General features: G+C 41.6%; 1 protein-coding gene across 1 annotated transcript in view; it reads right to left on the bottom strand.

Moving 5' to 3' along the window:
- Positions 1-15,699, bottom strand: part of LOC136009894 (ral guanine nucleotide dissociation stimulator-like 1) — a 67,035-nt gene that overhangs the window by 33,948 nt on the left and 17,388 nt on the right. Inside the window, exons 3-4 of the mRNA XM_065670339.1 lie at positions 11,591-11,799; positions 2,230-2,307 (exon numbers count right to left, since the gene is read on the bottom strand). Of these exons, the coding sequence (XP_065526411.1) occupies positions 2,230-2,307; positions 11,591-11,799 (287 nt within the window). The remainder of the gene's footprint in view (positions 1-2,229; positions 2,308-11,590; positions 11,800-15,699) is intronic.

Raw genomic sequence — 15,699 nt, 5'->3', positions numbered from 1 at the left:
ACCATAATTGAATCATAGTGCAAATTCCTTACAGTTCATGTAATGTGTACTATCATATGGACCTCTCTAATTCTCAATGCTGATAATTTTTGTGTTTAACGTATGTTATGGTTTTATTCTGAATTGTCATGTCTTCCTGTGTTCTATCAACTAGTACTTCTCAAAGTCAACGGAAGTCTAAGCTAAGAAAACATGCAGTAAACACAGAGAACTCCGAAGGCAACGATGATCTAAGATAAAGAGGCAACTCCGTCACACCTCCACACAAAAAACCGCAGAGCTGAGAAACAGCACCAGGCAATCTTGTTTATATAATGCAAGGAAGAGCAAAAAGAATCGCTTATAGGAGGAGAGAGAGGGTCAGGTTACTCACTCCTCACTACTCTCTTGTCAGACAACTAAGAGAGGCAAGGCATCATATTTCTGGAAACACAGACATTTCACTGGAATTCCACCTTTTCTGGATTTTATTCTTCTCTTACTTACAGCCACAAACTTCCTGACTGACTGAAAGCAGTAAGAACTGTGGAAAGCAAGCTACTGAACACGAGAAGCTAAGCTGGCTCCTGATAACTAAGGAAAAAGAAAAGAAGAAAAGCAGAGTCATGCATGGCAGGGTTTGTTTTTTTTTGAGCTCGCAGACCTTTTGCGGGTGTTCTGAGCCTACTCATAACTCTAAGGTCCAAACTCTGCGTATTTGTAAAGTTACAAAATTACAGCTCCTTTCTTTAAGCTGTGTATTACTGAATGCAGTTTTAAAGAAAAGGACAATAATAATAAAAAGCCCCAACGACATTTTAGATTATAGGTAATTAAACCTGATCCCTGACGAAAAATACCTTTCTTTTTTTGACCACCCTAGAGGCCCAAAACTGACAGGAACGATGCATAAGTGAACAGAAGAAAATGCCCTTTGCAGAACGGATCCTTAGAAGGCACGATTTCGAACACAGCTGAAATGATCTTGGGTCAGTAACAACTATTATGTCACTGCAACAAGTGGGAGAAGTAACTGCTGGCTTGGACCTCAAATTTGGAAACAGTGGGATAGGTTTATAGCTCCCACAAGTCTCTCAAATGCGGCTGTGCCATAAGTGTCCTCAAGCCCTAGTGTAGGACTTGCAGGTTCTGAGCTACAAGAGCATGAGGTAAAACACTAATTAAGGAAAAACAGGGGAAAAAAAATACCAAAACAGAAAACAAAAACTTATATCAGGCATTTTTTGTTTCAAAATTCATCACAAATCTATACAAGTACAGAAAGCACAGAGAATTTCAATACAGAAAGTAGTAACCTGTGGGCTTACAGTATACCACATACAACATGATATTCCTCCCATACGTACCTTAAGATTTTGTAAAAACCCATCTCTTATTTAAAAAGGATATTTGAGCAGCCATAAATCCTCTTCCTACAGTTGTTTTTAACTTCTGTAGCAGTTTTCTTTTTTGTGTCAAAACAGTGGAAATGCTTTAAGTTGCATCCCTATTTCTAATGCCCCAAATGGGTTTTTAAAGCATCTGAACTGTTGTTAACAGGAGTCTGATAAATGCAGACCTCTAGCTACAGACCATAGGCTTCCCCATGAGATATTTTTCTCTGAGGAATACAGAGTTACTGGCAAGAAATAACACAGCTTTCGTGCTCTTTCCTCTTATTTCTCCAAGTCATATAATACTGAGAGCAAAACTGTGTCATGTTTCCGTTCTATAAGAAAAGATGGTAAACACAATTATATTGGAATTATCCCAGACAAGACAAAACATGAACTACTTGAACTACATGTTTCACAACAGGACTACAAAGCCAACTTCTTTTCCAGGTACCATTAATCATGTGTAAGACAGAAATAGCCAGAGCAACTGAGAGCAATGGAAATTTTTAAGGCAGGAAAGAGAATTCACACTTATACAGCATCTGTTAAAGCACATACACCTGACAGATTACTTTCTTGACAACTTCATTGTTGAGCTTTCTATAAATAAGTAGTTGAGTAACAGGTATCAGATTCAGACAGGAAAGGCATGAGGGCCAAAGGATCAAAAGATTTCTGGGTTATAATATTGGATGTGTTTTGAGACAAATGATATTTGGCCTTTACACAAGCTTGTTTAAGCAAGCAAACAGTGCTGAGAATTTTCAAAGGAAACAAATGGTATGCTGCCCACATCTTCCTCCAATATCGAACTGCGACTAGAGCTCGCTGTGCAGGGCAAAACTACACTTACATCCTGACAACTGCTTTGGATTCAGAGGAATTCTCGTTTTCAACTTCTTCAAAGCTTGGGGTCTCCAGGGATCCATATCTGAAAAAATGAGATGGGTGTTTAGAGGAACCTCTACTGCATCAAAGCAAAATCTCAAATAGCATAATTCATACACAATTATCATAAATGCTAAATAGCTTTTCTAGCTCAAAATAAAAATACAGAATCTAACAGTTGGGCAAAAATAAGGAGTTTGAAGATTACTTCATTTTGAAGGGGGAAAAAAAAATTAATCTTAGAGAGACAGCCAGTGTCTTCCAATCTAATTTGTTAATTTAGAGAAAGCAGCCTGCAGACACGAGGAATCAACCAAAACAGTTTCTTTGCTCAGAGCTCCAGGACCCTTTCTGCCTTTTTTCACTGCATTTTTTCCCAGAGCAATACTCCAGTGTGCAGAGAGGCTATAACACAACCACCTTCTCCAACACAGTTTCTGTTTCTCTAGTATTTGTCATTCCTTTTAACTCCAACTGTTATTTCACGCAAAAGTTTTCCAGGTGGCAAGTGCCCACTTGTGCCAAAACTACTGATACAGTTGTTATGAGTGGGAATGGCCCCTGGCACTGTGAAAATGCCACTGGGAAGAAGAAACCATAGACTCAACTCCAGCAGCATGAAGCAGAATCTCTTATCTCATAGGAAGTGCATGTGCCTTGAAAGCAGTATTATGGATTTCGTTTTCAATGGGAGTGCCCATTGTTTCAGATATACACCTCCATAAACAATTTCATGATTCCTTAGAAGCAGCTTTAATGAAGGTGGACAATTACACATAGAAGAGATTAAGGCAAGCTGATTTTACACATTCTGTGCTCAACTAACTGTGTCAGGCACCTGCGATTAATCTGAATAAGCCGGAGAACAAGTATTTGTGCTACAACATCCTAGTAACATCAGATAGAGAAAACATAGTGGGCTGTCTGTTTCCGCCCTGAAGGTTCATGTGAGAACTGTAACAAATTCATCCAAAGTATTTCAAATTATAAAAATGTGGTAGTTTTAGGCTCCTCTAGAATATCAGTCTGAAGTAAAGCTTCCTATTTAAGAATCCCAGATCTGTAGAGAAAGTCAACCAGTGTAACTGAATTCAAGCTCTCGCCACCAGATTTGCTGAACTGTAAAGAACAAGTTTTAGCACCACCATCCACCACCCTCATATTGATATTCTACCCTGCTACGGCTAACAATCTCAGAACTCCACAATACTTGAAAATAAGAACATAGGTTTCAACAGTCTTATGACAAGGTCTTAATGTTGGATATATCCACTGTGATGGGGAAGCTGAGGCAAAGAAAGATCAAGGGTTTGCATATTATAAGAGTGCACTGTAAAGTAAGCCCAAACTAATAAAGGCAAACAAGTCTGAAAGGAGCAACATAGCCACAGTCATAAGGATGTCAGCTTGGGCTTACTTAGCCTTGAGTACTGTGCTAAAACCACTTGCATTATCTGAAACAGCTCATTTAAAACCAGATCTTGAATCTCCAGCTACACTGAAGGCAGACATAACAAAAATTATTTGTTCCGATTGTTTTGGAAATCTCATCATTTTATCTGTCGGGGGGAGGGAAGGTATAACATGCACAAAAACTTGCAAACACGTGTTTTGAAGTGTCCAAATTCTTCTCAGTCATCCTGAAGCAATCCAGCTGGTCCTGTAAGACAGCAGCTGTATGAGAGTAGGTTTTAAGGGCTTCTTAAAATGCATCCTTAGAAATTGATGTATGTACAGGATAGGCCATTTTGCCACTGAGATTTCACAGAGTTAATCTGAAAAAAAATATGCTTAGCTAAACTGACAATAAAGTAAGAATCCACTTCTAAACATGCTGAATAACACCTCGATCCCTTGGTGGTCACAGTGAATCACAACAAGAGCATTCACTGCTCGGTACAAGAACAGCTGTCAATCTTGTTCTGAAATTTTTTGGTGCATCAAGAGCCTCTCTGCTTTCTTTGACATTCTCCCAAGCAATTATACACCCTGCCCATGCTCCTTTTACTGAGATCAGCACTACTGAAGCTGTAAAATTGAATAGATACCTTCCTTCTGATTCTTGGCTATGCCAGAATTCACTGCTTAATCCTACCTGGCCTCTCAGTTATATCCTAAAAGCTAATTTACTAGTGTTTGCAACTCAAAGCGAATGCAATTAACTATCTGAGATACTTTCTACTGCTTTACTGCAAGGATGCAATAAATCAGAGGGGTCCTAAGAACAACACTCCCAACACTTTGCTAAGCTGCAGAGTAAAGCTTAACCTATTTTTATTAGATTTAACTCCATTGGTTTCAATATTTGGTCTTGCAGACCTGTAAATTGTTCTGCTTTTCCAAATACTGTAACATGAGGTAACATACCGTATCAAGACGATACAAGAAGAACATAAGGGGATTTCTAGAGATTTATGCTGACACCTCCTCAGTGAAGATCACCCAGGACAGAACTGAGACATGCTGTGGATATAACGTACATTACATGCTATGAAGGCTGCTCCTGTCCTGTTGCTAAAGGGCAAGGATTTCACTCTCCACTGCTGTCTGCTAGGTAAGATGACTAAAATAAATCTTAGCCAAGAGATAAAAGACATTTTCCCCCTACTGGGAGAAATACGTAAGGACAGCTTCAGTTTTTGAATAAAAATTAAATTTAAATTCCAAAATTTATTGCAATGACTCACAATATCACTGTCCTGGTTATGTATGAAATATAAAATATGTATTTGAAAAACATTAGGCATTTACATTTAAATGTCACTAGAGAGATACATGCTGATTTTTATAATATAGATTCCTAACACAGTAATAAAGGGCAGTCAATTTTCTGTGCAAAACTGGAGAAGTATATAATGCTTCGTTACACTGCCAGATGTAAACCTCTGCCTATCTCTCATCGAAAGAGCTCTGCATGAACAACAGGTCATTAAATACAGATTAGGAGGAGTTAATGATACATCTGATGTAAAGAACAGTGTTTCTGCAGACTTCAACTGCTCTGCTCTCATCGGGTCTTGGACAAAGAGCCATTCACTAGCCAGCCCTGTATGAATGCTTTGCATACAAAAAGAGACACTGGAAACAAAAGGATCCTGTAGTCCACAGAACTTTTCAGCCTTGCTTGGCGTTTGGGAAGTTATAGCTTACTCAAAAAAACTGACTAAGCAAATGAGACCAGAATGTAATGGGCAGTACTGACTATTTAAATACTAAAAAACAGTAGAAAGCACACCCCTGCATCTCTTTTAAGAGGTAAGTGAAGAAGAGGGAGGAAAATACTTTTTGAATAACTCAAAAATAATACAGAAAGGTTGTTCTTGTCAAAATCCTCAAACAAAGCCCTAAATAAGGCTTGTAAGCATTGAAACAAACAACTTGGAGCTACAGATACTCCACAAGAATCATGAGGTACTTTGAATTATACACACATAGAATAATGGAAATGAAATAACTTTTTCAGTTGACAAACCACCTGATATACAACAGAGGAAAGATCAGATACTACAGCAACAGTGAGCCAAGTGCAATATAAAGCACCTGTTCCAAAAAGTGTGGTTCTGCTACCAAAGCACCAATTCCTTCAACGTCCCCTCTCTACCTTCTTTTTCCCCTCCATTTACCCTCTATAGAGCCATTCTCCAAGCAAAAGGAATGAACTGTAAATGTAAAACTAACTTGCTCTTTTTTGCTGTTATTATCCAGCTTTAGATCTCCCATTAAATAATATCAACTCCCTCCTCTGTAAATTCCTAGAAATAGGGACCAGTTGCCACTTTATCTGCAACTGTGCCAAGTACAGCACAGCCCCACTTTTAAGTGTCATTGCAAGGAACATGATTACTAGGACAAAATAAAGGACATAAGACAGGAATTTAGCCTGCTTCTGCTCTCATCTGGACAGCTAAACATCTTTGGTTTCCACTACACTTGTGAGTGGTTAATTCCACAGCACACCCAGTGGCACTGGCGCATCGTGCTGTACCCTCACTGACAGGGGCAGGAAGAGCTGGCCTCCTTTTCCTCTCTCCAGGAACTTCCATTGAGTGTTTTCACATCAAAATGCCAACCAGATTTTTTTATTTTAAATATCCCTGTCCACTTCCATAAAACAAAGAGAAAATATCAGAACACATAGTGTTAAAGACCTGGCAGGTTTTCAAAGCTGTCTGCTGCATTTCGATGCCAAACTTCCATGAATACTAAAGGGATGCGGATGTCCAATTACTCTTAAATAGCTTTGCAAATACAAGTCATCCCCCTCATTTTTCAACATACCAGCTTACGCCCAAGATTTTGTTTAGTTTGACTTCTATGTTAAAAGAAAACCTTTATAGGCTGAATCCAGACAAAAGAATGAACAGGGGTTCAGTCTCAAATTTAATAAAAGCAAAACCTTCCAGCTTAATTTGAAATCCGGGGGGAGGGGGAAGAAAAAAAAGAAAGAAAAAACCAAACAGCCTCCCCAAATCCAAACAGATTTATTCACAATCTCCAAGAAGTGTTAGAAGTTACTCAGAAATCGTGCATTTCTGTGATAACTGTACCAGCATGGGCTGTGGGAGTAAAAAACACTGCAAGGACTAGCACTGCACGACTGTACAATTCCTATCATGAAAAAAACAAAGCCACGTGTTCTTGGCTTTGGGAGGACTTCCTGCTGCCTTCCAATGTCATGTGAAGAGGAGTAAAGGCAATGTAAGCAACGCGTGGTAGGACAGACTAAAGAGACACACAGGAAAAGAGAAAACTACCAACTCCTCTGCAGCCATGCAGGAAACATGCAGCCCAGAAAGGCCACCTAGGAGCTACCTATGGCTGCAGAGCCTCACGCGCTCACAGGACAGATTACAGCTTATTTTAACAGAGTAAGGCCCACGCCTGCAAAAATGTTTTGTCCATAAGATTTCACAAAACCTCACCGCAGCGTGGGCTGACTTAACGAAAACAAACATGATTCTGCATTATCCACACCTGTTAAAAGTTCATTTTTTCTGCCCTAACACTTCAGTTTCTCATAAGTACAGCATCTGCTTTTTCATTTGCCCCTGTCACTCAGGGAAGACCGTATCACCTTATTTAGACAGAATGTTTCCTGCATCAGTTTTAGTCGATCTGTTAATGCTTGCACTGCTTGGATAGGATACTCTGCAGACAAAGCACCAAATGACCAACACATATCCCCACATAATTAGGGTACAATATGTTCAGATTTCCCAGGACACTTTTCCAAAGAGACCCAGGACTCTCACTGTCTAATCTGGATTTGTGTATCTCTAATACATACATCAGACAATACCACAGCACTCGCAGTGAGGGGTTTATCCACAGTAAATCCGAAATAAACTGAATGCAGTGCACTTAAGGGCTCTCCAGCTTCCACACATAAGTTTTGGAAGACGTCTGTCATAGAATCATAAAATAGTTAGGTTTGGAAAGGACCTTAAGATCATGTGGTTTCAACCTCCCTGCCATGAGCAGGGACACCTCACACTAAACCATGTCACCCACGGATCTGTCCAGCCTGGCCTTGAACACCGCCAGGGATGGAGCATTCACAACCTCCCTGAGCAACCAGTTCCAGTGCCTCACCACCCTAACAGTAAAGAACTTCCTCCTTATATCCAATCTAAACTTCCCCTGTTTTAAGTTTTAACCCGTTATCCCTTGTCCTATCACTACAGTCCCTAATGAAGAGTCCCTCCCCAGCATCCCTGTAGGCCCCCTTCAGATACTGGAAGGCTGCTATGAGGTCTCCATGCAGCCTTCTCTTCTCCAGCCTGAACAGGCCCCACTTTCTCAGCCTGCCTTCATACAGGAGGTGCTCCAGTCCCCTGATCATCCTCGTGGCCCTCCTCTGGACTTGTTCCAGCAGTTCCATGTCCTTTTCATGTTGAGGACACCAGAACTGCACACAATACTCCAGGTGAGGTCTCATGAGAGCAGAGTAGAGGGGCAAGATCACCTCCTTCGACCTGCTGGTCACGCTCCTTTTGATGCAGTCCAGGATACGGTTGGCTTGTAGGTAGCAGGTGATCCTTGAATATCAACCAATAGCTCTGGGCTCCCCTGCCCTCTAGGGCTATATCCCATGGAAACTTACTAAGCAGGATCCTGAAGAGGCCAAAGTCCGCTGTCTTGGAAGTCCCGGGCAGTGAGCACACTGCGTGCCCTTTCTCACTTTGGTCACATTGGGACCAATGATCTCAAACTTGACCGCCTCATGATCGCTACAGCCAAGGCAGCCCTGGTGCACCACATTCCCTGTTGGTGAGCACGAGGTCAAGCATGGCACCTCTCCTTGTCAGCTCCTCTATTACTTGCAGGAAGAAGTTGCCTTCCACACAACAGAGGAACCTCCTGGATTGCTTGCGCTGGGCCGTACTGTCCCTCCAAAAGATATCAGGACGGTTGAAATCCCCCATGAGGACAAGGGCCTGCCAGCGTGAGGCTGTTCCTATCTGTCTACAGAGCGCTTCATTCACAGAGTCCTCCTGATCAGGCGGTCTGTAACAGATCCCCACAGTAATGTCCCCCATTGCTGTTCTCCCTTTGACCCTGACCCGCAAACTCCGTTGACTGATCACCTGACCCCACACAGAGTTCCATACTCTCCAGCCTATCACTGACATAAACAGCAACTCCCCTGCCCCATCTGCTGGGCCTGTCTTTTCTAAAGAGCCTATATCAATGTGTCAATTCCTGCAAAAGAAATGTCCTACACCTGGGAGATGCAGATGCTGTTCTCTCCTACTCTGTGCCAAGGAGCTGCTCACTTGTGAAAAATCCAAAGGGCCTTTTTTGATCTGGCCACAGCACTGTTGTCCCTTGGACCAAACAAGAGCTCAGCACTGCCATTCATAATGGCAGTTACCTTACTCGATAATCCATAGTTACAGAGAATAAGAAACAGGGCTCAAGCTCTTCACATGAAACTAAAATTGACAACTAATGCCAAAATCTTACTTGTTTGAGGTTTTTTTGTTGTTGTTTTGTTTTGTCTTTTGGTTTAAATAGCTTCCCTTTTCACTACTTCTTCACTGGAAAACAAAATACAAGTACCTATAAAACAGATTATGCACTGACCCCCACTTTAGTCTCTGTACTGTTATTACTAACAAGTACCAGTATCGCAAAAATGCTACTTATTCTGAACTAATGTAGAGATGAAAACTAAGCTGGTTAAATTCAACTACTATCCGATTCTTTTTTTTTTATTTTCCCTTATAACATCTGCTTTTCTTCACAAGCCCATATTCCACAGCTGTGTGTAAATCATTCGAACTTTTATATCTTAAATTTCATCTAGATTTTGTCCCAAGTCATAAAAGTCCAGATTATCCATGATATTCAAAAAGCCAAGAGAAACATTAATGGATTCTTACACACTGTGCTCCTAAGATTTGTGAGAGGGGAAGGAAGTGGTGACCTCCTAGGATTTCCTTTGGATTCTATCATTCATTGTAAAAGGCTGGGGGTAATGGTGACAAGGTCAGGCAGCCTGTGTGCCCTTTGGCTGAGGGAGATATTATACCTTCTTTCAAGAGGCACACAAGCCAGTAAGATTAGAACTGGGCTCAGAAAGGAGAGCTCTATTCTGTGGAAACTTTTCCCTTGTGCTTTCTTGCCCTCTTCCGACATTTTCACCTCTTTAAAGCAACACCAGGAAGGCAGGGCTGACTTTGAGTCAAATATGCTCCAAACTTGCTGCTGTCCTAAACAACCGGACTACCAAAACTTACCTGAAATGTTGCTATAAATATCATTTAGGCTATTTGTTTGAAGCAGAACTGCAGTATTCAAACTTCTCTTGTTCTCCCTTCCTGCCTTCAACACCAACCACAAGAGGATATCCCTCCTTAAAGCAGGGCTTCTAACATGCCAGCACATTACCAAAAACCAATACAATGGGAACTCGATCTCTTGAAGACCACAAGGACTCAGCAGTGCACAAGTCTGGCCCAAGATCCTTTCCCTCAATCAGCAGCCAAGAATGCAGTGAAAAACAAGCACATCAGCTTTAGAAAAGGACACCTATTTTCTTGTTAATTCCTCCTCGAATGCTCAAATGAAATCCCTTTTAAACTGGCTTATTCAAACATTTCAAAGCTCATTTAGTCCTGCCTGCATAATTTGTGTTCCAATTAAGGCTGGTTTTCTCTCCTCTGATAAACTCCTGAGAAAATGTAAGACTCAAGTCAGACTTGCCATTTCTTTTGTGCTACAATCCAATTGTAATATGACAGATGAAATTCCCAGATATGAAAATATTAAGAACTTGGTTGCAGAGTTAACTGAGCTAAATTGCACCAGCTGTACAATTTACAGAAACCTTTCCTGCACACAGCTGGCATTTTCACAGGAGCCCAGAGAGTTTAAGTGTCCCATGTGTCCTCAGAAGAAGGAATTCCTCAACATTTTTCTATTCTTTCATATATGCCATTTTTATTGCTCCTCATGTTCTGCGTCTGAATTGGTATGGACTGACAGGTAAAGCTCACCATAGTAAACCTCACTGTACAGTCTGCTCACCAGGATGGCTGCTCTTTCCTCATCTGACTTCTTCCCTGACTGGGAAGTTGCTACACTTGAGAAACCACAGCAGGCCTGGCAGATAGGCATTTCAACACTGCTATGAACTGAGCCGCAAAACATTCATTTAAAGCAAGGAGTACTATACTGCTTTTCAAATACAAAAGAAGAGCACAGGTAACTTATCTATGCCTTGGTTCCTTATCTGCCTAGTGGGGAGAGCCAAGGTTAAAGCCTGTGAGTTCTTATGCTGCTCTTCTATACTAATGAACACTAAGCAGTTCTTGTCTGTCCTTAAAAAATTATGACTGCATGTGCATGTGAAGTAACGGAAGGGTATTGTCAAATTTTGCTTATGGCTGTACAATCCTTGTTTCAAATCAGCAGTCCCCGAAAAGCAGAATTCGGTCTGGAAATAGCAGTATCCAGCAAAACATAAGCATCTATTCTAGATACTTTTGGGCCCATTCTTTTACAGCCCATGCATTCTGGGTCCTTTTTTTTTGGGGGGGGGGAACAATATTAATTGTCTTGTGTCAGTCCCAGTTTGTTTCTTAACAGTCAGACAGCACACTTTCTCTACCTGATGACTATGCTTTAAATGAGACTAACGATGTGGGCAACATGCCTTTATGCGCTTCATGTTTATGTGGAAATTGTGGAATTTGCAGTATTAGTGACATCTGTCCATCGGGTTAGTAAGTTCATGCGCACTAAATGTAATGGAAGGAATTCCTGACAACATCCGCCTATCACGTAAACAATGGCTTACTTTTCATTATACTGGCTCTTACCTGTCAAGGAGAATTTCCAGTACTTCCTTAGCAGAAGCAAAAGCCCTGTATGTGGACAGAAAGATAGTGATGTAGGTAAAATCATTATCCCCAAAAGCTGTCAGAAGGCTCTCCACAAGCTTCTCCAAAGTTCCAGCTTTTATCGTCCTGATCTTGCATGTATCATACTGGCTGTCAGTGTGTTCTTGAGGTAACCGGTCTTCTTCAACCTACAAAGTCGAAAAAAACCCAAAGCACAACAATCAGACACAAGTCAGACCCCTGTCCAGGCTTTCACAATGAAACACAGACTAAATTCCATCTTTTCACAGGAATAAGTACATCTTTAATTACTAAATTATTTTGGCTCTCCAAACACCAAATGCTCTATCAAATAACAGACACTTTTAGTAAGTTTAAGATACTTCTCAGGCATGCTCCACGTAAGATTGTATAGCCTGACTGCTATCAAGTTATCTTACGATCCTACCGTGTATTAGTATCTAAAAGAATATCCATTATCCCACAAAGAATAATATTACTGGAGAGAACAACAGCGGTAATCCAGTGTCTCACTTAACTTCTGAATACACATGACAACTGACCACAACTGCGGCATCGGCACTTGTGATTCCCTTGCTGAAAGTACCAACTTTGGCTCACCACACAGAACGTAAGGTCATGAACACATCCGGATGCGAAACATTTCATCGTACTTTTGCAAGGAGTTTATCAAAGTCATCTTGCAGACGTGCCATTATAACATTTCCATTTTCTCTCACGGTTTCCAGGAGGTACAATATTTGTCAACAAATCTAGGGTTTGGTGTTGGGGGGTGTGTGCATTTTCAACAGCAGTTGGTTTTAAGGCTTACATCCTGCTTTAAGTCTGAAGCAGCTAGAAACATTCCCTTCAATTCTACCACTATTTAGAGGGCGGTTCCGAAGATGACTTTTGTGAGTAGTTTGAATACTTATTTGTTAAGTAGGTGTGATAAAAAAGCTTTAAAAATGGGATTATAAATGAAAACATCAACAAGAGCAGCCTAACAGAAAATTCCTCTCTACCTTTTGAGTTGGCTGTCTCTGGGAAGGAACTTTCAGACCACTGATGTAGGAAAGGCTGAACTCTACAGAGGCAGCATGGGGGAGGTGTGCAGTTCCCCTCCCACTGTTGCTGTTTAGCGACCGATGTACTACATCGTCAGCTTGAGGAAAATGTGCCGTGACGCATCTGCGCTTTTGCCTTGATACAAATACGTGGCACGAATAACACAGATCTGTGTTCCACAGCCCCGTGGGCCAAAGGTACAAACGCTACCTGGTGACATTCAGTGGGATTACAAATTAGAAACTCTTCCATCTCCTAAATTAACGATACATCCTAGCAAGAGGGAGCAGAGACTCAAGATTAAAAAGCCAAAGAAGACAGTTCAAATTCTGAACAGTACAAAAGAAGGCTGCTGCCCAAATAGAAACATACAGAATTGCAGCCACTACTTCATAAATACCACTCAAAACTATTGCTTTTACCAAAAAACCCCACTGGTTTCCACTTTGTTTCCAATGCAAATATTATCTGTTGAGATTCTGAAAGCAAGAATTGTGGAATGAAACCAATGTAATAGTTTTTCATTAGGCAGACTGGAATAAAGTACTGAAAGAAAACAACTGGGATGAAGAAGAAGTAAATGAGATACCAAACATTCTTCAGGCTTAGTCATTTAAAACATTACCACTTTACTAAAGACTTGTTTTATTCCGGAATTCCGCAAATGTAGTCTCAAGATAGTGAAACTCGTCTCTCTGCAACACAGTTTCGACTGATTTTGTCAGATCTTCAAAAGCTTTTTGCTTTCCTGGAAACATACAGCTTTTCCAGATGGGGAGTTTTCCACTCTAGCTGTTTTTATTAACTTCAGGGACAGACACCCTGTGCTGGAATAAAACTGCCTAAAGTGCAGTAACTTACAATCTAATTCAAAATAAGGAACTCTAACCAAGAATGACTGTTTCATTTCACTGATTGCCTGACTGTGAAAATGCAAATAACCTTAAACCTTCTGAACGTAGGAATGAGATTTTTCCGTCATTTTACCCTTATTATTTGGATATTGCTTCCCTACACACACAGGCTGTGTATTCCCGTATTCCTTCGAGTTTTGGGGAACGTTCTGCTAACTTCTGAGATCCCTTCATTAGTCAAAATACCATGACTATTTGTCTGGGAGACCTGAGAACTGCTCCCAGCAGGAGAAAATAACCCGTGGCACAGCTTGAAATAACTGTTAGATGTTCGGCCTCTCAGGCTCTAAGCTAAGATTCTTTTTCTGGACTAAGAATAAACTGATCCATGGACACAACTGGTGAAATACTGTTTACCCATGAAGAAAAGAGGAGTCAACACAAGCAGATGTTCCAGATGTCCAGGCAGACAACTTCAGTGTTTTGCTGGTTTTTAAATAGCGAGAGCAGCCAGTGCTGAAAGTCAGCATCCTAACAACGCACGTGAAATTCAGCTCCCTGGAGCAGGCTCCCACGTCCATGAGCAGCCTTCAAAAGGCCGCTGCGCCAGCTTTACTTCCCAAAGAGACGGTGTTTCTTCCATTGGCCCTTGTCCTATCGCTACAGCCCCTGCTGAAATGAGGGTGTTTGTATGCAACAAGATTTACCTGAGAATGTTTTTAAGATTTATTCCGCGGTTGATATTTTTCTCTCGGTAGAAACTGAAAACGTTTGCAAGGACTTGTATTGACTTGCAAGGGATGAAAGTGTAAAATTCAACTCCCCGGATCCTCCCGATCTCCACAAACACACATCCATGTTGATTTAGCTACCTACACTCTCAAAAACTTCATACCCCCACTTGAATTTAAGATTCTTACACAGTCAGGCTATGAAACAGCACACCATAACGCTGTAGAAAAGATACAACAGCTCAGCTGAACTACCAAATACAAAAATTAGACAGCTTTTGTAAAGCAGTACCATTACAGTACTAGGGAAAGTCTTTCCCTCTTCAGTGGCTGCAATTTTTTGTAACGTTAAAATTCTTACGCTGAAAAAAAGAAAATAGGAGGGAGGGGGGAAGCGTTGGAATGATGTCTGATTGCTGTTTCTGTAGAAATGGTCTCTGCCACCCAGGGTTGAGTATCGACATGCAAGCAAGTAACGCGATAAACGCAGAAAAAGACCCCAGTGTGGAAGCCGGGAAACGGTTCGCCTCTGCTTTTAAGATGGGCCAGAGGAAGCACACCCGTATGTGCTGCGCTGAAGAGAGGCCCGAGTCTGCTGGGACAGCCTGTGTTCATTGCGCTGTCCCACCCATTAGTGTTTGCGTAAGAGCTCCCTGGCAATGGGGAATCCCTCCCATCTGCTCTGCAGTAACTGGATGGGCCAGTTCCTCTCCGGTTGCCACGACCTTTAACCACCAGACCTTCCACGCAAACACTACTGCTGCACCAGTGATGGAGGGGATCTGCAGATCACGCCTTTCCCCGTCAGCAGCAGTTTGCATCGTCTTAAGCCGCACGGAGTTTCCCGGACTTTCCCACAGCTCTGTAAATTATTAACAAAGCGGAAGTTGCTTCTCCTGTTCACTTTGCTCTGTTTGTAAACAAAGGGACTCTGTTCCTTTCTCTTATGATTTCTTCACAGAGGAACAGGCAAACATGCATAGAAAGGAGGAGACAGGGAGATGGAGCTTACTGATTTTTTCAGTGAAAGGACTGATTTTCCCACCTTTTACACACACACACACACACATTTCAATTTAGTATTATCCAAAGAAGCAAGGACATTTCATATCAGCTGGGGACTTGGCCTGACAAAGGTGAAGGCGATCCTTTTTACGCATCAAGAAAAGAGGAGGAGTCAACAGAAGGAGAGAGGTCCCTCAGATGATCCGGGCAGACAACTTCAGTTGTCCGCAGTCCATGAGCAGCCTTCCAAAATGCCACTGTGCCGGCTTTACTCACCCCTAGCGATGCTGTTTCTTGGCCAGGAGCCTCCTCAATCTGCGCTCTTTCCGGGGTGGCAGAGGAAAGAGCACCCTCCTCATTCTGGTCTTCAACTGAGTGCTGCCGGAAAAGGGGAAAGAAGGAAATTACGCTTCAGTTTCAATAACAAGAC

Source organism: Lathamus discolor, chromosome 3 (assembly GCF_037157495.1).
Source record: "Lathamus discolor isolate bLatDis1 chromosome 3, bLatDis1.hap1, whole genome shotgun sequence".
Classification (NCBI taxonomy): Eukaryota; Metazoa; Chordata; class Aves; order Psittaciformes; family Psittacidae; genus Lathamus; species Lathamus discolor.
The sequence above is the reverse complement of the archived record's forward strand: the minus strand, read 5'-3'. Positions and strand labels throughout refer to the sequence as shown.